General features: G+C 29.5%; 1 protein-coding gene across 2 annotated transcripts; it reads right to left on the reverse strand.

The window, feature by feature from the left end:
• On the reverse strand, window positions 1-27450 carry PolZ2 (DNA polymerase zeta subunit 2). 2 transcript variants are annotated; one of them, XM_075364100.1, is made up of 5 exons: window positions 27196-27450; window positions 11227-11345; window positions 4202-4389; window positions 2463-2643; window positions 1-363 (listed from the first exon to the last, which is right to left on the reverse strand). In XM_075364100.1, exons 2-5 carry the CDS (start codon window positions 11341-11343, stop codon window positions 232-234), a joined length of 618 nt encoding a protein of 205 aa, XP_075220215.1. In that variant the 5' UTR covers window positions 11344-11345; window positions 27196-27450; the 3' UTR covers window positions 1-231. The 2 variants fall into 2 exon arrangements, with proteins under 2 accessions (XP_075220215.1, XP_075220224.1); XM_075364109.1 differs by having other exon boundaries at window positions 2478-2643; window positions 27196-27446.

Raw genomic sequence — 27450 nt, forward strand, 5'->3', positions numbered from 1 at the left:
TTCAGAAAAATCATCAGTTTTATTCATGCCTAGATTGAGTGTCAGGTACAACTGAAAATACATCTATGAGAACTAAACTATCAAGGTAGCCATGATAATTATTTTACGATTAATGTTTATTTAAATATATTCATCTGAAAATCACTAGGAATTATTTTATTAGAAAGTTTCTTGCCCAAATTAAATATTATAACACATAGGTATCAATCATAATATACTGGAGATATAGTTTTATTCATCTGCATTTTCTCTGACAAATATTTCAATATTTATGTTAGAACTGGTGAAAGTACGCAAAGGTACAATCTTGAAATCACATCTTTTGTCATCATCATTTTTTTCATATCCGATCCAAGGAAAATTCTGCAACATATGAAAAAGTCATTCAGCTGAACTAACAAGAGATGTGGTGTTGGGTCACACCAGCATTCTGGTGATGGCAGGTGCAAGTCCTGAACTACATTTAAATAATACATAACATTTCTTTAAAGGATTAAGTCTTAAAAATAATCTGTCATAAGTGTTTTTTTTTTTTTTTTGTTTTTTTAAAATCCAACAATCTAACTGATCTTCTTACAGTTAATTAATAATAACATTGATTCTTGAAATGAATTTATTCCTAATATTTACAAAACATAATAAAGTATACACTACAATAGTCAAACTATAATTTCAAATTCATTATAACAATTAATATCACCAGTCTTGGACAATCACTGGTAGAAATTAAAGCTATACCTATTTATTTATTTTTATTAAAAAAGTGTTAATAAGAAATATGCAGTATTAAGATATGTTTACTAATTAAACTTATTATTGTATTATCACAAAAATTCTCCAATATTAAACCTGATTACTGTTTTATATGATAATTCAAATGTGAGCAAAGGATATTTAAAAAGTAACACAAAACAAGTATCTATAAGCAGCATGAGTTCTCCAACAGTAACATTTTTGTGATAGGACTAAAGCAGTTAAAGAAATTGAGTTCTATCTCATTAACTTTATTCAGTGCAAAAAAATCAACTCTTCCTAAAAATAAACACATTCTATATCATTCCCTTAAGAATTCTTTAAATACCTAATTGATTAATAATTACCCCTCGCTTCAGTACAAATGATACAGCTTTCTCTTTCTTGATGCTTTTCTCTATTTTACATGAATTAGGGATTAGATTTGATATTTTCTTAAGAAAATAAGCTCAATCACACATTAGTGATATTCATCCCTTTCAAAATCAAAAATCACTTCACTCACAATCTATCAAACTATGAATCTCTCTTTGTAATTATACTCACAAACTAACCCATTCAATACTCAACCATTGCAATTCCTGTTAATATTTGTAATCTGAAATTACTTTTTATCTGCTCTTATCATTCAAATTATCCAGTTTTGGCAAGAGGGAAAAAATTTTTATATTCATATTTTTCTATTTGCTTTAAATTATTTAACTGTTCTGCATGAAAAATTTAGTTGTAATTTACTTAACATAATTTTTTCCTTTGTTTTAAGTAGATATAAATGTTCTGTTTTTGTTTAACTTTGACATATAAATCATGTGCATCATGCAGTCTTGTCTTTACTTCTTTACAATAGCTGGTGTTACAAGCACACCAAAGAGGTCACTGAATCCTGATCATGTGACTATCACAATTTCACATGCAAATCACATGGTTAATGTGGTCTTGGACAATTAATTATCCCACATTCTTTTTCATTTTAGGTCACTGGAGCATAGCCACTAGTGTCATAGATCAACAAAACATTTAACCATTGTATTATTTTTAAAACTTTCATTGGTTTCAATCTTAATTTTCATCTATTTTAAGTGAATGGTCTTATCTTAAGCAATACATTATAGACAATAAGTAATTGTCTCTGAAATTTGCAAAACAATATACAGAATCATGGTGTCTTCTGTTATAACAAGACTTCTGAAAATCTATAAATATCCTGAACATTTTATTCTGATCATAAAATCTCTTTAAATCGTCACATGGCTATTTGTTTGAATTTATAAATGATTTAATAATCCTTAGTTTACAAGAATTTAGTTTTGCCATGTTTTTACAGATTTATTCTTCCTATCAGTCTGAAAACCAGTAATAACATAACATGGCGTATTGGATTGTGATTAAGATGCCGCCTCTGGTAAACTACTTATGGATATTTGTTGTTTTTCTTCCATAACATCATTAAATATCTTAGCTAATTTATATTTATAGAATTTGAATTTCTCTTATATGTTATTGGATGGTGAATAGGAAGTACATTGTTAATTTACCTCCACTTCTTTTACCTGAACCACATGATAAACTATAGAATTCATAAAATTTTATTTTTTACCAACATAACTACAATGTTTTTTTAATTTAACTTTCCAAAATCACAGAGCATATAATTCAGTTCTTTTAAGAATACATGAAAACAACTCTTTAAGTGAAGGAGGTGGACTTACACAACTGTCATATACCTGAAAGTCATTATTTTTTCTTAGCCACATCATAGCATGTTCAGATGTATGAAGCTGTAATTGAAATGCAGATCCTTCAGGTAATGGTTTGAGCTGAAAATTGCAGGTAGACAATGCTAATAAAAAATCTTGCATAGACTTATATATTTCATTCATGAATGAGCACCTAAAAAAATTAAAAAAAGCAATATATTTATTTTAAATATTTAAAAGTATTCTGAATTTTAAAACCATGGAAAATATTTTTAAGTTTGAGGAAACATTATACACAATTTCAGCAAAGAACAAGAAGTCAACTATTCTTGTTATCCTGTTTGAATGCAGAATTAGCAAGTATATTAATAGTGAATTATACTTAGTATGGATGAAATAAACACGAACTACTGGTCCTGGAACATCATGATATGAGCTGGTATTGATTAAATCATAATTAAGAGATTCAAAGGCATGTTTCAAGTTTTACCTTATTAGATTTACCTTTTAGATTTTGAAATCGTATGAGTCAGAATTCATATTTCTTGCTACAAGAAGTAACAAAGAAAAACATCAAATGATATCAGGGCTCACAAGAAGGGTGCTCAGAGCCAACAATATCAAGAGACTATTACACCATAATTATACATTATTCAACAAATAGAGATGACTCGTATCTGGCAATTTATAAATTTCATCTGCTTCCAGTAAAATTTAACATTAAGTATCAACAGTTTGGTGAACAGTTATTTAACCCATTTGGTGGGATCAATGTCATAAACTTCAATTTCCACAAGTTTAATTTCAGTTGGTGTTTCATCGTACCCAAGGTTTTGATAACCTTTATTCATTAATAAATAAAGGTTATCATTAATTCTACCGATACTACTTGATTTCAGAATAAAAACATAGGAGAATGAGAATCCCTAGGATTAACCTACAAGTAAAATGCATGTCTAAGAAAATAAAACCTACCTACATGATATTTGTAGATCTTGAAAAAGCAATTTTATTTTCAGGATTTATTATTATTACTGAATACTCTGGGTACATATTTAAATTTTATTTAAAAAAAAACAAAAACATAGTACATTAAAAGAATGCATTGAAGTAAAATAGCACATTCAAAAAGGAAAATGAGATCAGTGAAAAGACCTGGATAAAAATAAAAAATGATACAGTAAAAACAACAGAGGAAAACGTAAGCTATTTATTACAAGAGATTTAAAATCAAGAAATTGTGAGCAACAATCAGAAATATTAAAGAAATTGGAAGAAAGAAATGGTATAAGAATAAGACAGGAAAAAATGAAAAAGCTATGTATCGCAAAACAAACAATAAGTTAAGAAGGGAAACACATAAAGCTTGGGAAAGGTGGTTGGTAGTTGAAGGAAGAATGCAATAACAGTGAGTATCTAAAAAAAGAAAGAATAGTATGATATGGTATATAGAAAGGTGAAGGACATCATTATATGGGATAGATGGAAAGGAGATGGTAAAATTAAAGATCAATGGTCTTTACTTACACAATATTCCTTTCCTATAACAAATAATAAAAATTTACATATAAGAAAAAAATTAATGTATTTTCTTTAAAATTTTCACTGTTACCCTGTTACATAAAATAACATCCCTCAGTTTCTTTCTACGTAAAACTGAAAGTAAAAATTATTTTGTAAAATTGATCCACAATCTATTTTATCAATTATAGTTTAATCTAAAAGGAGATAAACACACTTTATATACTTACAGTTTATATGAACTTTGCTTATTACTGCAAATATAATCTGTGATTTGAATAACAAAAGTTTCAAGAAGTTTACCATCCTTGCTAAAAAAACAAATGTTAACTTGTTTTACTTTTTTTACTTTGAGTAATTTTTTTACAGTTTTTAAACTCTCTTTTATATACTCATTCAGATCAGAATATTGACTTATCTAAAAACAACATTCAAAAAACTGATAAAATCAAACAATAAACTTATAAATACTACTACACTTATATTAAAATATTTATAACAAAACAATATTTTGTATAGCTATTTTCAAATTTAATGTAATTTATATACTTTAAACTATTCACTTTATACACAATATTATGTTTTTTCTTATAATTTAATACATTATTTTAAAATTTACTTTTAATGATTTTGTTTAATATATAAATATGGCACGATATTAAGTGATGTAGTTAAGTGAAAGTCATTTTTTTTTTTTTTGAATAATTAACTGTAATATTTATATTAAAAAACTGATTACCAAATTAGCTGCCTTCACTAGAAGAAGACAAAAAAACAAATATCATTGAATATGTTACTAATTTTTGTTTTATCATATTTGTCATCTTCAGCCACAAATTGACCACTTCTACGAAGTGTTTTATACATAAAAATAAATTTGTAACATAAGCATTCAAAAAAAAAATTAGATTACTTGTTTGAATATAGTTCTTGCTTCATCACAAGTGATCAGAGATGTTAATTATCCATTTAGTGGGTTATTCTATGACTGTAATTAAGAATTAGCTAACATTCTGGAATTTAAGTAGCAATAAAAAAAAAAATTAATAATCAAGACAATCACATTATTCAATAAATAGGTGATATGCCATTTTACTAGCATGTTTAAAAGCATCAGATGTAAACTTAGTAAATACCCAGTTCACTAAAATTTGCTGAGATAATAGAGTAAATATGTTTCATGACACAAATAATGATATAGTAAGTAATAATGTAATTGTCAATTACAAACTAAAATTGTAAAAAGAAAAGCTGATCGAGAGTTGCATATCTTTCCCAGGTTCTGCCTAATGAAAGCTTTGCCCTCGACTAAGTACTACTTAGGAAGCCCACCAGCCTGGTCTAGTGGTTAACTCATCATTGCAAATCAGCTGATTTCGAAGTTGAGAGTTCTAAGGTTCAAATCCTACTAAAGGCATTTACTTTTATATGGATTTGAATACTAGATCATGGATACCGATGTTCTTTGGTAGTTGGGTTTCAATTAACAACACAACTCAGGAATGGTCGACCTGAGACTGTACAACACTACACTAAATTCATACATATTATCCTGTCTTCTCTCATGGGAGTCAGGATGACACATCAGGTGGCGAAATTACAATTAACAAACTGTTAGTAATTTTAAAGTACTTTTTCAATATGTTTTCATTATTTCACCCAAATCTACAAAATATTCATACAAAATGTATACGTGTCATTATCTACGTTATGTGCCACAACTGTAATCGTAATAGGTTATTTGCTATGAGTTGCAAGGTACTTCTGAAAAAGAAACCCTCAACAATAACAAGATCCTATGCCAGACTACTTAGAGAAAGCAAAGAGTGAATTGGTTTCTGTTGCTACGTGAGCCAAATATACCGATGGATATCAGTATGTCAAGCCCAAAAAAATGCAGTTGAGTCCAGCAAATCAAACCTTCACTTCATTAATCACAGGAATTGACTGTAAAGAGAACATCATTACTCACAGAAACGGACCCTCTTGACTGTTGTCTCTTGTATTTTAGAAACTTTACATGCAGCACAGTGATAAGAAATACTAGGCAGATCACAAAATCAAGAAATTAATGTACCTTTTTCTACTGAGAAACAATGCATTGTATACACTTCCTCTATAACATAAATTACTTAGGAGTAGAGGCAAACTATTGAATGTAGGAAAATAAAATTGTGAATACTTACTGAAATTATTATAGGAATGTTCATGATTAAATTAAGTGATTTATTTGATGAAATAAGGTATAAAAACTTGATAAAAAGAACACAACATATAAACATATACACACACCTAATATGAGTATGCACATGTTCACACATAAACCACACGCATGAACACAAAACCTTATACAAACTAAGATGGTGGAAGTGTTTTGTAGTTTCAATATTTCTTAAAATAAACATTTTGCTTTTTAGATACAAACCAGAAAAATTCTGTCAGGAATTACACATTTCTTGATTATTTTGGATACACCATTAAAGAGTCCTACATGTTAAGGATTATTATTTTACCCAGTTCAACATATTTTTAAATAAATTCCAAGTTTCTGTAGTAAAGAACAATTTTGACACTGAAGGTCACATAGTTAAATCATACCTTGTTTAAAATTTCCAAGTATTCTTTGATCACCAACCAAGATTCTCTAATTTCAACAGTCAAATTTGATCCTCCAATTTTCCATTCAACATTTAAAAGAGGCTGCAAAAATCTCTAGCATATAGCTAGATAATTTTCTCTCCCAAGTAAAGCATTTGAGTATTGAATTTTAGAATAAGAAAACTTTTTTTATAAAAATAATTTTTCAAATAATACAATAATCAGTTCTAGCGATGAAAACTGAATGGAGAATAAAAAAAGCAATTTCTCTGTATGAAAAGGATGTTACAATGATAGTATATGAATATAAATAAATGATGGTGCATGTATTTAGGTAAGTACTATAAATGATTACACGTTATCTGATATGAGGGATAAGTAACTTTTGAAAAATTGACCCCAATTTTCAATAATAACAAGTATACTATGCTAGTTTTACTTAATAAAGTGATTTGTGAAGTAGTTTTCAATGAAGACAAACATATTATATTAGTTATTAAGCACATTGTTTCTTTGCTAGGTCTTATAAAAAAAGTCAGGAAGAGACTGTAGGTAAGTGCAAAGTTCAAACTTTAGGTAGAGCTAATTAATTTCCCAATTTTTATTGATTTTTATTTTTATTTCAATGAAGTGGTCTAATGTTTTAAAAACATTACGGAGAGGGTTCATCAAGCCAAACAAATTGCAAAGTAATTGGAGGTTATGCAACAGCATTTTAATGGTGGCTTATGAATTTCTTAGTAAATTATCACTTTCAGATATCAACAACACTGATAGTCTAAAAGTGATGTATCAGTGATAATTTGCTGCTTGTAATAATTACAGATTGAGAAGCATTTTTATTGCATTAGGTTGTAAATATATATTACTGAAATACTTACAGATAACTGAAAAGGAGCACAATAAAAATTCATAACATCTTTTTTCCAGTGTTTATCATTTTAGTGTTCATGAATATCAGTGATTTGCACTGAAAAACTTAGATTACTTTATTTACATTGTGATAGTCATAAAAATAAGGAAGTATTAAAAAAAAAGTAAATTTTTGAAAGAGGCAAGGTGATTATGAAAACATTAATGGTATTATCTTAGGATCTGGGACTTAAGGTTTCAAAATAGGCTTTTACCAATGTTATTTGTATATTAAAAAAATCTCTTTCGGCACGCCAATAGGCAGAGGTAGATTTCACTGGTGCAAAGTAGGAGATAAAAAGGATTTCCACCTTAAATTTAAGAAAAACTTCATATTTACTCAATACAACAATGGTTTCATGTGAAAAAAGCCCCATGTTCTGACAATTCCAGCAACAGTTTGGTCATCCCTTGCTATAAGGGTTGGTCATATAAAAAATTGTTTCCAACAAAAGTTTTAGGTAATGTTTAGAGGACTAACGACCACTTTAAATCGATTCGATACTGTGCCTATTAAGGGAGATATGTTTTTTGTCTTCAAAACCCCATTTTTTCCACCTCCTGGGTCAATGGTTGGTGATATTAAAAAATTTTATTTAGATAAGTTTTAGGCTCTTATCCAAAGATTAGTAGGAACTTTAAAGGAATTCGATATTTTACTTAATAAGAAACTTACAGCAATATTTTGTTTTTTCTATAAAGCCCACTCATTTCCACTCCCATGATCTGATTTTGCCCATTAATGAACTCGACCAAGATTTTGGATCATTATATCTTATGTATCAATTTGAAAGCGATTGGCGCAAAATTACGGTAGTTATCGTGCCCACAAGAAAGTGAAATATTTATTTATTATATATATAAACAGATGTACATACAGATATATAAATGTACATATAAACTTTTGAGCTGACAATGGTTTTAGGGTCTGGGGGATGTGAAATGCGAAGATATGTAAAAATTTTCTGGAAGTCAAATTATGGTATCCATTACAATAGGGCTTTCTTATGAAATCTACCTAAAGAATGGCTGATAAAAAAGTTGTAATATTTTCCTGGTATTTGTTTATTTATTCTAATACAGTGGAAAAATAATGCTACATGTAAGAAGTTACCTAAGATTCAATTTTTGGGGTGGGCGTAATTTATGATGACGTTTTACTGCATAAATATCATATGTTTGAATAAATAAAAAAAGGCTTAAAAATTTGAAAAATCAGTTTTTTTTTCAGCTCCCTGACTTGCAAAATCATCTTCCAAAAACATTTTTTTATTTGTCTATCTTTACTACGAGTATGTTAAATGGTATAAATTAAAAATAATTTCACTGAAAAATACACAACCAATAAAAAGTTACCTAAAATTTATTTTTTGAGTGGAGGGGGTGAACTGTAATGAAATTTTATTGTTATATTATTCAAAATTTACTACTTAAACTTTGAATAATATTAAGAGTTTAATAAAAAAGGTTTTTAAAATTGAAATTTTTGAACTTCGATTGGGTCCTCCATCCCCAACATTGCTCTCAAAGCATCTTTTGGGTCACTTGTACTACTATTACGACTAGAAAGACATAAAAAATCTGGTTGAAAATATGCAATAAATAAAAAGATAGCTTTTTTTTGTTTTTGGGGAGGGGGAATTTTGGGGCAAAATGTATTTTAAAATGGTAAGATAAGCATGTATGCATGTAGCTTAATATAAAAGGAGGTTATGTTGGCAAAATTTTGAGCAAAATGACCCCCCAAAAACTACCTAACCCATCCCCTGAAGATTTTGACCATAAAGTTTTTCAACAAATTGCCATTTGTATCAACAAATACATGAGTCACTACAAAATTTCATTAGAATTAGTTTATCCAGTCAAAAGTTATTAAGCTTCGAACATGCCAACTCACATACAATATGTATGTACCCCCTACTTGTTTTTTTTTTTTTGGAGTCCCTGGGTTATGAAACATCGAGAAATGAAAAAAACCCATTCCCCATTTTTTGACTGATACATTTCTTCTTCAAGCATAGCTCTAGGACCTAGAGCTATGCTTGTTGTATCTAGCACGACAATAATTTTAGAAATTGGTTACAAATATTGAACTAGAAGAAATAAATATTGATTTTTAATAACAATCATTTTTAACACAGTACACAATTTAGTATAAAATACACATCTGTATTGTCTCATAAATGTATGTAAGTATATGAGATACTTTTTTTTAATGTACGGAGTGGGGAGGAAGTCACTTAATGTTAGTTATGAAATTATTAGTATAGGTGCATATTACCTTCTATGGATCTAAAATGTTTGAGTGGATTCCACCATCTTCAAAACAAAGCTGCATGCACCTCCATATCTGGTTGTTATCCACATCATATCAAGGGTGATCATTTCAAACACTGACCAAACAGTGTCTTGGAGCTAATGTAACTGTGTTTTCGGATCTCTTTTTTTTACAAATTCCCAGAGTGCACTATCAGGTGTGGTGAGGTTAGGGCTTCTTGCTGGCCAAGGCAATGAAGTCTGTTACTCTTTTGACTCACATCCAATCCAGCAATTCAAAAAAATTCATTGAGGTGTCTGCAGACATTCAAAGCAAAATGCGCTGGAGCACCATCTAGCTGAAATGTAATGATTTTAGTGATCCCAATTGCCATTAATTCTGGAAACAACCACTCATCAATCATTCTCAGATAACTGTGTTGATTAACTGCACCATCAGAAATAAAGACTAAGGAGATGTTCATCTGTCATCCCAGCCCAAGTCATAACATGAGGCGGATAGTGTGGATTTCCTCAAAAGAAATGAGAGCTGTCTTTTGCACAGAAATAAACATTTCAGTTACAAGAGCTTCGATAAATCACACACTCATCTGAGTACATGTTCTTTTTATAGTGTGCTTTTCAAAAGCATTCAAGTAATATCTGACATGCATAAACACAGTGATGAAGGTCATTGTTATCCAACTCATTAACTGTGGCTGGAATAAAACATTTAACTTTCAAGTCCTTCTGCAAAGAGACTTGCATTGTCAATCTTAGAATGCCTAACTCTGCAGAATGCTTTGCGTTGATTTCATCGGTGATCTTGAATCGATGCCTCCACAGCAGCAAAATGTCAAAATATGCTATAACACAAATGAATATTCATTTTATGGCTAATCATTTGTCCTGTGAAGTATTTTCACTGAACTTAGCAGTAGCATGTTTTTTCTGTATATTTTTAAAATAAACATCACAATTTATGACAAATCAATGTTAATATGACAGTTAAAGCTACAAGTCTTTTTTAGTTATAGATTTCAGACAGATCATTACAGAGGTTAGTAAAAAGACCAGCAAATTATTGATGGATTTTTTTAAATTGAAAATTTGTTGTAATTTTACTGAATTATGATGTTTAGTTTACACCAGTGGTTTCCAAGCTTTTCTTAGTTGCAGGTCCCTTTTTCAATTAAAATTTTCCCATGGCTCCCTACCCTAAGTAAAAGTATAAAAATAAAAGAAATAAGTAAATAAGTAAGATAAAAATAAATAAATTCACATATCTTCATTATTTTTTTACTTTATTAACATTAAATTAACAATTATAAATGTCTTGGTTCAATTAATTATGAAGCTTTTACAATATTTTACGGCACCGTTGTGAAGGGGCCGTATTTCCCCAGGGTACCACAGTGCTCAGTTTGGGGATCATTGGTTTACACTATTAATTGATCTATAAAAATAATAACAAATTATTAATTCTTACATGCACAGGACAGCCATACTTCTTCATCAATTTAAATATCCCATCAGGGTACAATCTTCTATAATAAAGTATGCTGTGAATAGCAACTTCTAAGAATTCAATAACACTGTCAGTCATACCTAAAATAATAAAACAATAATTTACAACTTACATTTAAAAAAAATAATAATAATGTTAACATAATTTACCAGTGAAAGGATGAATCACAAGTTTCATAGTTTGAGAAATTACTTTATCAAACTGAAGTACAGCAACTCTTTAAGTTATGTAACTAACTACATACAGTTTTTGCACATATTGTAAGGGATATATTAGATGCAGGTGAAGGTGCTGCAATGCCAGAGTAGGGGAAATACAAGCACATGTGTTCAATTTAGTATGAGTATGTGTGTGTCTTTTGCAGGCAGCAGAAGCCTATCTCATTCTCCTCCCCATCATATGTACTCTTACTACAACCACTCACTAACACTAGCAGATATCCAGAAGCAAGCAAAATCTAATATACTAATTGAGCTGAAGGTTTGCTCCTGTTTTTATCAGTTTGTGACTAGCACAGTGAAAATATAACACTCTCATGTACTTATAACAATAATTTTTTGAACACTACCATCCTTTCCTGCTATACTAGCTTCTTGTCCAACACACCTTTTTGGATCAAGGCCTACTTTTTCTACAAAGTTGTTAATTGCAGATACTACAGGTTCTGCATCCATGTCAGTCAACTCTATAAAACCTAGAAATTCTTCACGACCATCATGATTTTCTTTGTCAAAAAATTTAACCCCAATGAAAAGTTGCTCTTTCCCTGATATATCACTGCTCTTGCCTGCCAGGACACTAACTCTTTACATCAGTAGTGATGTTGTCTCTAATGACATCGCTACATAGGCCGATTATTTCATTCTGAATCCATGGTGACAAGTAAATGGCATTTTTTGCACCATTTTCTATGTGGTTACTAGCATCAATTTTGAGTTTGGGTATTTTCAACAAAACATTTTGCTGCTGTGACCGCTGATTTGTGCCACTGAGATGGCGTGTGAGATATCGCAAATTCGTGCATGTCTTTATAGCGAGTAAAGGGTTCTATGAAGAACCCAATAGACCATGCACATTAGTTAGTGGAAACAACACATAGTAAATGCACAACGCGCCTTTTAATTTCTTGGAATACGACAGCCAAGTAGCATAATCCACCAACCAGCTGTATTTGAATTATATTTTTAATTGAACAGCATCGTTTAGGAAAATTATGACTTTGCTACAGGATGCTGTTGCAACTTGGAGTTGGGACCAACAGTTTTTTAAAACTTCCATTTTTTGAGATGAGGTTATACTAAACGTCCAAGCCAGTGACCTACATCATTATCAAAATATGTTTGATCCTGTACACCAGAACCAGATAGTAGTGAAGATCCACTTGATTTTTCCCCAACATTCTGCTTCAATTTCTCTTCTCCACCGTTATCACTTTCACTACTACTTTTATCTGGTTGCAACATCTTCTGTCTCTCTAAAAGAAAATAAATTGTTTCTACACTTCCCAAAAAATTAAAGCAACTAAGAATTTAAGCTTCTGAACAGACTTTCTACAAAAAACTTCAAGCTTAAAAATGGTTTTTTATCGTCTCCATACTATAATTTTTCATAGTTCCAGCATTTTGAAAATCAGTAAAACATTTTTTTGATCGTGAAAATTGATTTTAAACTAAACATGAGTTGATAAGTTTCAAAACCATCTAATTGTCATTTTGACAGTAAATAACTTTTGCAGTGATTGAACTTTATAACAAAAATTGGACTATTATGAATTTTGACCATTCATTATTTATTTCTTGAACTTTTAATGTTTTTTATTATTGAATGGTGGTATCTTTTAATAAACCTTTAATATTTTGTATATATATGTTTTATTATTTATAATTATATATATTTATTTTATTATTATACATACATATATAATCTGGCGATAAGTTGTTCGATATTTTTCAAGAAATACATAAGCCGATCAGGCACAGTAGACTTGATCGTGTTTTATGTACAAAAATATTAATAATATAATCTTAGTTGTTTATATCTTGCCAACAAAACCAAAGGGTATTACAAAATCGTTAAGCTGATAATTTCTTCATAATTTAATTTGAGCGGTCAAGTAGCTGATTTTCAGACTGAATATAAATATCTAATAGTATACTAGAACCATTTTAACATCCTGTATTTCGTGGTACATGAAGTACTTAAAACTAAGATTACTATTAGATATTTATATTTATATTACTATTAGCCTATATTTTAATCGATGTTGTCGGGCTTATTGGTGCAATTCCATTTTAAATTGCAGTCCTTAAACTGTTCTAGAGTCTAAATATATTTGTTAAGGCTGTAGACGAAATTATCTTAATTTCGTCTTATCTTAAGACGAAGTTATCTTAAGAAATACTGGCGGAACTAAAAATAGTTCATGGGGAAAACTGGCTGCAGCCAGAATTAAGGAAGTGTGGAACATGCGAATCAATATAAAGAAAATGTGTTAATCACTGGAGTTGGGGTTTGCGATTTGTTCAATTAATGAAAATTAGAGCATGCCACAAAGAGTATCAAGAGGATCATCTTATGAATCCTTATTAGGATGAAAATTTGGAAAACATAGTATTTTCATTTAATTATAGGCATGATATAATTGAGTTTGAAGACAATGTATCCAGATACTTCTGATCATGAAACACCTTGCATTTCTCTTGCTACAAAAGAAGCATCTTCAATTTATCAGTGTTCATCTCTGTGACTGTTATATTCACTTTACTTGTGGAAACTACATACAATATAAAGATTATATTTTTTCTCTTCAGTATTAAAAACAAAACTGCGTTGTACAATTTGCATTTTGTGAAAGACAATTTGGAAGAAAAGCGATAAAAAAAATTTCTGTTGACAAAAGTGCGAACGTACTTATTCCCGTTCCTGAAATTAAGTCAATGCAGTAGTTTTTGTTGTGGTTTGGCAAACAGATCCTGCGATAAAACTGCCAAAAGATACGACAAAGCTCGTGGTCGTGGCTCGATCGTTGTATGTCTTGTTTGGATTGTTCGGAGTCCTATCTAGCTCGTTCTTCATTTTATTTGACCTATTCCGATTTCTGGTTGGTTATGAGCAGCTGCTTTCCAAATTCAATCGGGGCTTGGATAGCTGCTATCGATGGACTATACTTAAATCATCTTATTTTTCACAATCGAATTTTCCGGTTTTTCTCTTTCAAAAACCCAGCGTAAGTTTTACTCATAGGCGTAATCATGGTGGGACGCTTGCCTCCCCTGGCTAATTTAGTTAAACGAGAATTACATATCAATGATAATGAGTTATAACAGTATTGCGCTGCAAGAAAGCGTGTTTGAATCGTGGCGAGAGCGGTATCTGGTGAACGAGTGGAGAACTGGCGGTTAAAGGTCTGTGATAAAACTTGAATTTAGCGGGAAAATTCTAGTAACTTCTATTCCCTATTTACGCACTGCAATCAATGCGAGTGAGTTGGTTGATGCATTTGAGCTAGTTCTAACCGCAGTCCCATAACAATAGAAATCCAAAATGGATACTAGAAACTTTTTTTGGGCGAAAGGCATGACATATATTATTTTCATTTGAGTCGATGAGTAGCAAAACCATCTAATTAAGCGACTTAAAATGTTCAGAAATGTGAACACCGTTTTTTTGTTTGTAATAATAGTGATTTCTATCTTGTCTAATTAAAATTTTAAGAAAAATCATACAATAAATAAGAAAATATTAAGTATACCACACTCCAATAATTTTAAATATGATTGAAAATTGTAATTACCTACTTTTGTAGCAGTTTTGATTAATTAGGTGGTTTAGAATTTTGAAATTGTTTTTTTTGCAACTTGCTGAAGTAGCTAGTTTGCTACTTACATATATATATATATAGGCTTAATATTTTAGCAAAACATCAATTTTATAAAACTAATATTTATGGATGGAGTGCAAAATAAACATGGCCGCCATTTTGTAATTTGCGAAGGTATTTTAAGTCCTGATTTTAAACCGTTATTACCAAGACGCTTACCAAATATTAATTCCTCTATCCAAACTTGAGATATAAATTTTTATATAAAAATAAAATAGCGGACTGAGGGAGAACGAATATTTGTTTAGTTTTAGAAGTAGAATTCGAAAAAGTATAGCTAGCCCACCATTTTAGAAACACTCCATATATATACGATGAAATACTTCCATCCTTCAATGGTTCTATAAGCCTTTCAATCATGAAAAATCATTGTCATATTTTTTAACAACCATGACGAGACGTTTTTACGTCATTCTGGCGTCAGATACTTCACTAATTAACTCCTAATAAAAAAATTTATTTCCGGCGATAAAAAAAAATTTGTAACGACAAATCTCCTCCTGTTGACAAAGATCCTTATTCCCGTTCCTGAAAAAGGCAGAGAGGGTCGCTCAGCAACTTCGACTAATTATTTTGGCAGATATAAAAATATAACAAGTGACGGATTCTAAAACCTTTGTAATACAAATAATTTTAAAACAATTGTATTCAGGATGGCAGTTTACCTTATTTGATTAAAACTTGTAATTGCACTAAAAAATATACTTACTGAAAAAATTTCTCTTCGTTCTTATGCGAATGTACTGGTTCAAGACCAAGGATTTATTGAGTGAGGTTCAAAATGAAATGTGATTATGAAGGTGTGCAAGTGGAAAAAAAATTGTTCTGTGTAATTCAAAATGCCATGCTAGCTTGGCGTTTTGAAAAATATAATTTTTAATAATAAAATTATCAATTTTTTTTTAAATTTAAAATTAAATTAAAAAAGCATCCACATAAAAATGTATATTATTTTTAATTGTTAAATAGCAAATAAATTTATACAGGCAGGATTAACTGCTATATTTAATAATTTCACAAAAGTTGAATTATAAAATTATTCTTAATTTAAAGATTAATAAATCATTATAATTTTTTTAAACTGATATTTCGAAATCAAGCTAATTTTTATCACAATAAGTCTAGGAACCTACTCATAATAGATCTAATTCTTAATAATAATATATTTTTAAATGACCAACATATTTGTAAAAATCTTTTTACGTTGCACTTTACTTTTTATATGCTGATCATTAAGGCAAATTGGTGCCATACATGACAAATGGCCATCATCTGGGTTCTGAGTTCAGATACTGATCAGCATGAGATTTTTTTTACACACTAAAATTTCATCTATCATTCTCATAAATCAGCGGCTGTTACCGAGTGCCAGCCAAAATAAATGTTATACTATATGGAGGAGTAAATTGTGCTATTGGAATTTCTCTCCTTAAGTCAATTATAGACATTCAACACTATTATATTCATATCTGTTCCATGTGTATTATCTGTTTCATGTGAACAGATTGTAGATAATGTTAACAAAAATTTTTTAAACATGACCTAAATTAAACTTTATAACAGAAATTCAAAATCTTTTTATTTAGCTATACTATGCAAAATAAAATTAAATTTACTAATATTTTTACTAAACAAATATTAGTAATATTGTTACTAATATTTTAGTAATTTTTACTAAACAAATTTAATAATTAAAAATTATTAATTATTATTAATTAAAAATTATTAATTATTATTAATTAAAAATTATTAATTATTATTAATTAAAAATTATTAATTATTATTAATTAAAAATTATTGAATTTGTTTTATAACATAATATTTTTGTTTTTTATTGTCACAAATTTGAAAAAAAAGTTTATTTCATCAGTTCTTTGACATTAACATATTTAAATATTTGCAATTTTCTGCATTAGTCAGAACTTCTACTAGAAAAATATTTAAAAAGAAATAGAATGTTCAAATAAAAATTCAAGTTTTTATACTTAGCCTAAACAACTTTCAGCAATCTGCAGAATGCCACAAAGTATGCAATTGAAGAAAAAGATTGTTTATTTTACAAATCGATTAGAAGTTTACAATGTAAAGAATGGGCACATATACTTTGATAGTAAAAATGCTTTAATTTCAAGTAAACAACAAAACCATTCACTGTATTTAATTTGTTAATTTCAACTAATAAACAGTTTTATTACATTTTTATTTAAATGTGCCTAAACTGATTTCAACAATACTGCTTGTTAAATTATTCAAATTATACATTACATATAATTAAAAATATATTGGAATGGTACATAATTTTTTAATCCTTTTACAATTATAGTTACCTAATGAAATGAATTTGTCATAATTTCTTCTACATATACTTTTTTGAACAATAGAATTGATACTCAATACCTTCAAATATTTTCCTGGTTATTATACTAACATTTAAAGTATTTTATTATTATACTAACAGTAAATGGATTTTACAGTTTACTGTAGTGCATAATTTACTTATTATCAAATGCTGTAATTCAATAGATACTTGCCTTCACTCTTTTTAAAAATAAACTCCTTAAATAATAAAATTACCAGTTTAGAACAACCTATAGTTTTACACTTTCTTTTTAAATAAAGTATTTAATTTATTAAAGGTAAACAGGTAGCAAAATATTACTTATTATAGAAAACTTCATTGAAAATAAAAGGTAAATTTTTATGTCCTTAATTTCTATATACTTATTTTTATACAATTTATAATGTATTTAGAGTAATGTAGTATGTATGTATGTTCCACCATAGCAGCTCAATGGATGAACCGATTTAGATGTATGACCTCGTGTTGGAATCCTTACATTACTGGGAATGTAACAGGCTCTGTATATATGTAGTACTGGAGATTTGCCAGTTGAAGTTGAATTAATGAACTGTCAGACTCTATCACTGCATAAGCTGGGTTTGTACTGAATGATTCAAATGAATATTACAAAATAATAAAATTAAATCTACATTAAATAAAATAATATAAATTAAAAGAATGTCTGTTTAATAATAATGGGCTTCCTGTGGAGACTGCGTGTGAAACTAGAGTGGTGAGGTGATGCGAGCAGCTTAAGCTAAGCTAGCCTAATCATCACTAGCCATTGGTAACAAGCGAGGTGTCCCTGGGGCGCTGTTTTGGGATGTGCAATAGGTTGCTCTTATAATATCTCCGCAAACAATCATCGGATTTTAAAAAGTCAAATGGGATATTTGTTAGAAGGTTGAAGACTAACTTTTGCAGGCATCAGATACACTCTTGATCTAACATATATTACAGTTATTTGGAAATGTTGTTATATCTTTGCAACCAATCTTCCAGTTTTCAAAATTCAAATGGGTTATTTGCTAGTATACTATAAAATCATGATGGAACCAAACCGGAACAAAAATTAACTGATGTACTCAGAAATGGACCTTATTTAAAGCTGCATAGCATACGATTATACTGCTTATAAAGCTACATCTGTTACTAGAAATCCATGTGAAAGTATATTCTTAGATAAAACTTAACAGGTTTAGTGGCAACAAAAAAGATGCAATTCAGCAAATTATAATAATAATTATATTTATACAGATTTAAATGATGTTCTTTGATTGTGTTGCGTGGTAGTTCTTATTAATAGAAATTCTTACAAATATAAAACTCATAATCGTATAATATAAATCTTTGAATTATTATTCAGTATTCCTACATTTACATAAAAAATAAAATATGGAACAATTTTTTTACATATAAAATTCTATAACAGTAAAATAACCAAAAGACAACTATAACCGAAAGGCATAAGTTGCTTTCACAATAACTGCTAAAAACAGTGCAGTAAGAACTGTTCATTTAAATAAGACTGGTCATCCTTTCCAGTTCTTATTTCTACGTTTTAAACTATACGTTCACTTCTCATCTAGTAGTGTCTACACACATTCTTATGTTGAAATTTATTCTTTAATAAAAGTAAAAATCTATGTTTTCACTAATGTTTTTACTAAACAAAAAATTAATTTAAAATGTGTTGTTTAGTCTATTAAAATATAATTACTATTAAAGTGTTTTCATATTGTACACATTTTTTGGTAAGCACAATACCACAATTATTTTTTTTATTATAAAAATATCTAAAGTTGTATGATTAAGATGTTAACAAACTAATGCAATTTCAGCCAAACTCAATTTAAAAATGATGTTTAGTTTTCTGATTAAATCATTTTGTTCTATCAATACTCAATTATTATAATTTTTTCAGTATTGGTAAAAGTGAAATGAAAATTAATTTAGATGATATTTCTCCGCTATCATTATCAAATTTAAAATAATTGTCGACTATTATTATTATTAGCATCTATAAATTAAATAACTTTTCAGGTACATATAAATAAGGTATGATTTACATTATCAATTTTTTCAGCTGTCATATCTTTTACTTATGAAAATGTGTCATTTATTAATGTGATCTGTATATTTTCATTTATGTTAATGACATTAATAAAATTGCATGTGTTCTTGAAATTTTTTTTCCCAAAAAAAGTGTAATGTATTTCGGGTGTATGTACACATGTAAGTTTGTTCCACTGCAGCAGCTCAACGGCTGAATTGATTTAGAAGTATGACTCCACAATGGAATCCTTATGTTACCAGGAGTGTCACACGGCTATACAAATATATATGTATGTATGTATATATATATATATATATATATATATATATATATATAAATAAAGATTTAAAAAAAAATTATACTATGTACAAAATTGTCACCTGCACACTCTTTAATTATCCTATATTAAAGAGCAATGTTTCTTTTTGGTAGTCGTGTTTTTTAATTTTTAATATTTATCTCTTTGTTTGCTGAACTTACTAAACTTAAAAATAATTATTCTAATCCTTAGCGTGGAGGAAGTGTTAGGAGAAGACCAATTTGGTTTCAGGAAAAGTATAGGGACACGGGAAGCAATTTTAGGCCTCAGATTAATAGTAGAAGGAAGATTAAAGAAAAACAAACCAACATACTTGGCGTTTATAGACCTAGAAAAGGCATTCGATAACGTAGACTGGAATAAAATGTTCAGCATTTTAAAAAAATTAGGGTTCAAATACAGAGATAGAAGAACAATTGCTAACATGTACAGGAACCAAACAGCAACAGTAGCAATTGAAGAACATAAGAAAGAAGCCATAATAAGAAAGGGAGTCCGACAAGGATGTTCTCTATCTCCGTTACTTTTTAATCTTTACATGGAACTAGCAGTTAATGATGTTAAAGAACAATTTAGATTCGGAGTAACAGTACAAGGTGAAAAGATAAAGATGCTACGATTTGCTGATGATATAGTAATTCTAGCCGAGAATAAAAAGGATTTAGAAGAAACAATGAACGGCATAGATGAAGTCCTACGCAAGAACTATCGCATGAAAATAAACAAGAACAAAACAAAAGTAATGAAATGTAGTAGAAATAACAAAGATGGACCACTGAATGTGAAAATAGGAGGAGAAAAGATTATGGAGGTAGAAGAATTTTGTTATTTGGGAAGTAGAATTACTAAAGATGGACGAAGTAGGAGCGATATAAAATGCCGAATAGCACAAGCTAAACGAGCCTTCAGTAAGAAATATAAGCTGTTTACATCAAAAATTAATTTAAATGTCAGGAAAAGATTTTTGAAAGTGTATGTTTGGAGTGTCGCTTTATATGGAAGTGAAACTTGGACGATCGGAGTATCTGAGAAGAAAAGGTTAGAAGCTTTTGAAATGTGGTGCTATAGGAGAATGTTAAAAATCAGATGGGTGGATAAAGTGACAAATGAGGAGGTATTGCGGCAAATAGATGAAGAAAGAAGCATTTGGAAAAATATAGTTAAAAGAAGAGACAGACTTATAGGCCACATACTAAGGCATCCTGGAATAGTCGCTTTAATTTTGGAAGGACAGGTAGAAGGGAAAAATTGTGTAGGCAGGCCACGTTTGGAATATGTAAAACAAATTGTTAGGGATGTAGGATGTAGAGGGTATACTGAAATGAAACGACTAGCACTAGATAGGGAATCTGGGACAGCTGCATCAAACCAGTCAAGTGACTGAAGACAAAAAAAAAAAAAAAAAAAATCCTTAGCATTTAACACTGGTGTGTTTTGCAGTTTAAACCTTTTTCTGAAACTTTTTATATTTTTTTATGTATTAGTTATATTTGATTATCAAAATCAAATAAATTTGTTTGATAGGTTAAGCTACCTTAACACTGATGACACTGTTTAATGCATTTTAAACAGTTTATTGTTAGCAATAAAAGAAAATGCTGGATATTTGAAAATTTCAAAGCCACAATGTAATAATAATCTAATCAGCAATAGTATGTCTGAAATGGAAAGAACTGAAAACTGATTTACATAGGTTGAACACAGCAACAATTGAGACATATTTGGAATTGTAAAAAATTATAAAATAAGATGTAAGCTGAAAAGACTGCCAAACAAATTAAGAATACTTTTGACAATTTAAAACCAATAAGTAATTTTTGTCAGCTATGAAAGTACTCGAATTCCAGTCAACAATGAATGATGTCACTTTTGAAAAATGGGCGCCTTTCTTTAAATATAAATAATGTCAGTTCATTGTTAGAAATTTGGACTCTCCAAATTTGTGTCATCCAACCTTAAGTAACTGATTCTTTTTCTGAATTTGCATTCTCAAAGGTAATAAAGTGACAATAAATTCCTGGGACAGTTACAATAAGTTAGGATTTTAAGAAGAAAAATTTATTTATTTACCAGTAAGAAAATATCCATTTAAACAAATACTGATAATAAATAATAGTACCATTGTTTAAAAAGGGAGATTATTATTATTATTATTATCTAATCACTATTTTTTATATATTATATAAAAAAAAATTATAGAGGGAAAGTGCTTATTAATATCATAACATATATTTTTACCTGTACCTTAAACTACCAAACTGTTTATGGTGTGTGTTCTCTCGGGCAACAAATTGTTGCCCGAGAGAAAAGATGGTTTTTGAAAATGTTGTACTTAAATGACAACATTTTTAATGCATACTATTATTAATATTCAGAACAATTACAGGGATAAAAAACTACTTGCACTCTTTGTGTAGTAAAAGCAGATTTGATTAAAAAAATGTGGGATGGTTATTTTTACTTTGTGTGAGCTCACAATCGATAAATACATTTTAAAATATGTGGTGGCAAATCTGACTACAACATAGATGAGGATGAAACCATGTATGAATTTTATATTTAAAACAAATTAACTAGTGGGGCAGTCACAAATATAAAGCAAGTAATATTCTTTTATGCATTATAAACTGCTAATATAGCAGTTTAGAACACTTTGCTTTTAATTGTTTGATGTGATTGATCCACGTAAAATGACTGTCAAAAAACAAACCTAACTTAATATCACGGGAGGTAGATATTTGGTTTTCATTCAGAAAGATTTTTGGTATTAAAGAGTCCCGCAAGCAAGAAAAGACTACACATTTTGATTTTTCAGGTGAAAATGTAAAGTTTGCACCAGTTACTACCTTATTGATCAGGAAAGGTGAGACCTTATGAAGGGAGCCACTTTCCTGATTATTCCGAAGAACAACAAAACAGGTGTTTTTATACTTTATGTCCGATTGTTTACATTTCTCTTCTACAGAACTTTTATCCTTGCCAGACAAAGCTGACCAAGTCTTTTTCACTAGACAAGATGTGGTGGGGTTTTCAGATGGACCATCAATCATCATGGAGCTTACTTGAGGACTTGAAATTTTGGTCCCACGAGTACCGGCGATATAACAAACCACTCCAGCAGAGCGCAGACGTACTGGAGCTAGTGCTAAATACAACTGGGTTCACCTTGTTTCCCAGAAGACATAGTTTGAGACTCATTATGTAGAGCCATTCACCCTTCAGCACAATAGTTTCCACCTTGGGTTACGGTTGTGTTTCATAAGATGTTGTAACATCACAAGTGTAAACGTAAGAAGAAACAGTGTAAGATATTGTTGTGTAGTTGTGTAAGGGTGAATGTTGTAATCTGTGTAGTGTTCTTGGTGTAGTGTATGTGTATAGTGTAAAGTGTTCAGCAGCTCTGGGTATAGTGGGAAGAAAGGCTGCAGAAGCTAGGAACATGGGGATGCCAAACCCCAAGGTCTTAAAGAATAAGACTCGCTATCGGGTGATGGTAAGTTGCTTTTTCTATAAGTACTGGACCTTTGGACATTGCATAATCTATTGCAATTTTTTATGCTTCTTGTACTTGCAGAACAGCTTTTTTACAAGTTAATTTAATCAATTTAACAGACGTGGTGTAGATAGTGACAAAGTATTCTTTCATCCTTATAATAACTACTTACATAATCACTGAAATAAATTATCTTCTTTACATCAAGGACCTAATTTATCACATCTTCAACCAGATATTTTCAAAAGATATGTATAATAGCATAATTACTATACTGATAAATGATCTAATGATCACTATTAACAGAAAACTTTCTTTAATAAATCTGGTAATGGTTATCTTTTCTGTAATACTGCACATAAAGGTGGCTTGTGGGTTTATCCAGTGAAAACTTTGAATTTCATCTTGGACTACGAATGTGAGATTTTCAAAAATTTTGTCCACAACACAGATATCTTTTGTCAAATTCTTTTTAAGGTCTTTCAGATGTTTTGAATAAGCCTTTGGACAAAATTATGTTTTATAATATTAAAAGTTTTTCAATTAGAATTAGGTCTTCAGACATGAGTTTTGAACATAACATATTTCTATTTGAATCTCTGCAGATTTGGTCGTGAAATTCAAATTTCAAAAAACTAATTTAAATAATGAATTGTTTATATTTAGGCAAAATATATATTTTAACCAATGTTTTAATTTGTTCCTACTATATAAATTATTATCATTATTGTTATTAGTTGAAATTTGCACATTACCAAATTTTTTTTTTTTTTGTCTTCAGTCATTTGACTGGTTTGATGCAGCTCTCCAAGATTCCCTATCTAGTGCTAGTCGTTTCATTTCAGTATACCCTCTACATCCTACATCCCTAACAATTTGTTTTACATATTCCAAACGTGGCCTGCCTACACAATTTTTCCCTTCTACCTGTCCTTCCAATATTAAAGCGACTATTCCAGGATGCCTTAGTATATGGCCTATAAGTCTGTCTCTTCTTTTAACTATTTCCAAATGCTTCTTTCTTCATCTATTTGCCGCAATACCTCTTCATTTGTCCCAAATCTACTATTTTAAAAATTATTATACAAAATAAATAAAAATTGTTTAAACATTTACAAGCTATGGAAATTTTTACATTTAAAAAAATTTAATAACACTTCTTTAAAATATTTCATGTTAATTTACAAAAATTGACTTGATTCATTGTTTATGATATTAAAATGTTAATGATAAAATTTTAGTAAATATTATATTGTTTTTACATAACACATTTATTTTTTAAATAATTTTGAAGAATTATTGTTTGTACAATATGATTTAATAATTACATTTTAGTGGTACAACATAATGTTTCAAACATATCATCATATTTCAAACTTTTGCTGTTCTTATACTTTTACCTATCTGAGTGATCAACTTTTAAGACTTACTGCAACACACACATAATGTTAGTTTTGTGAACACTTGGGATTTTTGTAATGTAACATGTTCCTTTTGGGTTATCTCTGTTTGAATAGCCAATTTTATGCAAATTATAATATTTAGAGGCTTCTAAAAAGGAAAGATGACAACTAGGTCTCAAAATGTTTTCAGCAACTAGACACAATCAAAAAAAAATTAAAAGCAAGTCTATTTTTTTCTCAAGAAATATTTCTTCCTAATTTTAATCCTTTTTATAACTTACATTTTCAAACAGTCTTTTTGGATACTTCCTTCAAAATAGGACAAAATATGCTCTAGTTATAAAATGTAGGATGATTTATGCAGATTTTATATCTACAAAATCTTTTATACTTGCATATTTATGTGATTTTAATTTGAACTGTACACTTTTAAAAATATGGAAGTTATTAAAGTTTAGGCAAATCTCAAAAAAGTGAAAAAATTAACTGACACACCTGTATAAAATGGTCACTCAAAAAATTTGAAACATCCTAAAAATAAAATAAACCCAGTTTTAAACTAATAAATGTGGTCAAACACCTAAATGTTATAAGATTCTTGAAAACCATGAATAGATTTTATGAGAAACATTTTAATTTTATATAGAATGATTTGATATTGACTGACACTATATGGTTTTTAGAGAATTATTTTTTTCTATCATAATGTTCTAAGAGATGATTACTACAGTTAATTCAAGTGCCTTTTTTCTAATAAAATAAGTATTTAAATAAACAATCATATAAAAATGTATTTTGATTGGTAACAACATAAGTTATGTCGACTGCAATACTTAGACTACGTAGTAGTAACTATCAGTGTGGCACAAGTTCATTCATGATCGTTAACTAAAATCCTACCTGAAGTTAGTTAACAGCACAGTAAATTTATTTTTAAAAATAATAACTGTTTAAAGAGTAAAACAGTCAATACAAGAACTTACTGTATATTACAAGAAAATGCCCATTTTATCAGTTTGCAGTACATATTTATTTGTTTTATCATCATGGAAATATTTATATGGCTGTACTGAATTTATAGCTTAAGAATAAGTGAAGTCGATTTGAATGTTATTTTCTGCCCTTCCTAGCATTGTCACTCTAACAAGCATAGTTGAAGCGAGTACCTCCATTCACAAAACTACTTTTAACACCAAGCTTTCTTGTGTTGTAATTGTCAAATATCAATTTTAAGCTCCTCCCTCCCTCACCCCATCACTACTGGCATGGTCTCTTCTGCTTTGTCCCTCCCTCCCATGTTAACAATTATATAACTTATTGAAACTAATTCTTCAGATTCTTTATTTTAACAATATAAAATTTTTAAATATTACACTGGATTGAGCCTTTATTTGTTCATTAATTATCTCCTGTCCTGTTAACTTTAGTTTGAATATTTTCATGTTTTCTACAATATTTAGTACACTAACACACACTAATAGCAATGGGTTTTTATCAGATAGATCTTACTTCAGGGCCAAATGTGGGTTTCAGCAATGGCCAGGCGTATCACTATGAACCGACCGGGCTGGTCTAGTGGTGAAAGCGTCTTCCCAAATCAGCTGATTTGGAAGTCGAGAGTTCCAGCGTTCAAGTCCTAGTAAAGCCAGTTATTTTTACACGGATTTGAATACTAGATCTTGGGTACCAGTGTTCTTTGGTGGTTGGGTTTTGATTAACCACACATCTCAGGAATGGTCAAACTGAGAATGTACAGAACTACACTTCATTTACACTCATACATATCATCCTCATACATCCTCTGAAGTATTATCTGAACGGTAGTTACTGGAGGCTAAACAGGAAAAAGAAAGAAAGAAAGGCCTATTACTATGAGTGATGTTAAGTGCTCTACTGAATGCAACTGACATTGAGTACCTACTACTATCTAAGGATAAATATGAATGAGCCAAAAATATTGACTATTAAATAATAGCTTGTGCTTTAACTAGAAAGAATTGGGCGTCATGTGATCTGAAGGATTAGTAAACAAGGTTAACAAAAATATGATATTCTGTGAAAACAACACATTTAATTAAAATTGGTCTCTTTGATAACTACAAAACTGTCATTTACAAACTCATTATGCTTTTTACATATAAAACCAAATTATCAAAGTCTGCTGAAGGCAGAATTTGATTACACTGGGCTTAAAATGTTCATTTGTATGAGCATCCAGCTAGTCATTTTAAGCACTTTTTCCTGCCATGTTAATAATTAATCAAACCTTATGTAGCCTAATAAATTAACCTAACTTCCTTCTTCCTTGAAGGAAGTTTTTCTTGCTGGAACTCTCAACTTCCAAATCAGTCGATTTAGGAAGACGCGTTCACCAATCTGATGGGTTAACCTAACTTCATAGGTCCTAACAAAAGTACTATATAACAAAAGTGACTGACCTTTTGCGGTTTGGCTCAGTAATCATAACTTTCATTCTCAATACATATAAACAAAATTCATTCATGACAGCTGAAATCAGAAAAATCCACTTATACATACAAAAGTACGTAAAAATTTACTCAATTAAAAACACCAACACGCTTTACCGATGAATCGTTCACTACATAATATATGTGAAGTAATAAGTAACTACTTCACTTCTTATAATAACTTTACACCATGAAGTGTTAGGGTATTCAATTTTATTACCCTTC

Source organism: Lycorma delicatula, chromosome 1 (genome assembly GCF_047948215.1).
Source record: "Lycorma delicatula isolate Av1 chromosome 1, ASM4794821v1, whole genome shotgun sequence".
Lineage (NCBI taxonomy): Eukaryota > Metazoa > Arthropoda > Insecta > Hemiptera > Fulgoridae > Lycorma > Lycorma delicatula.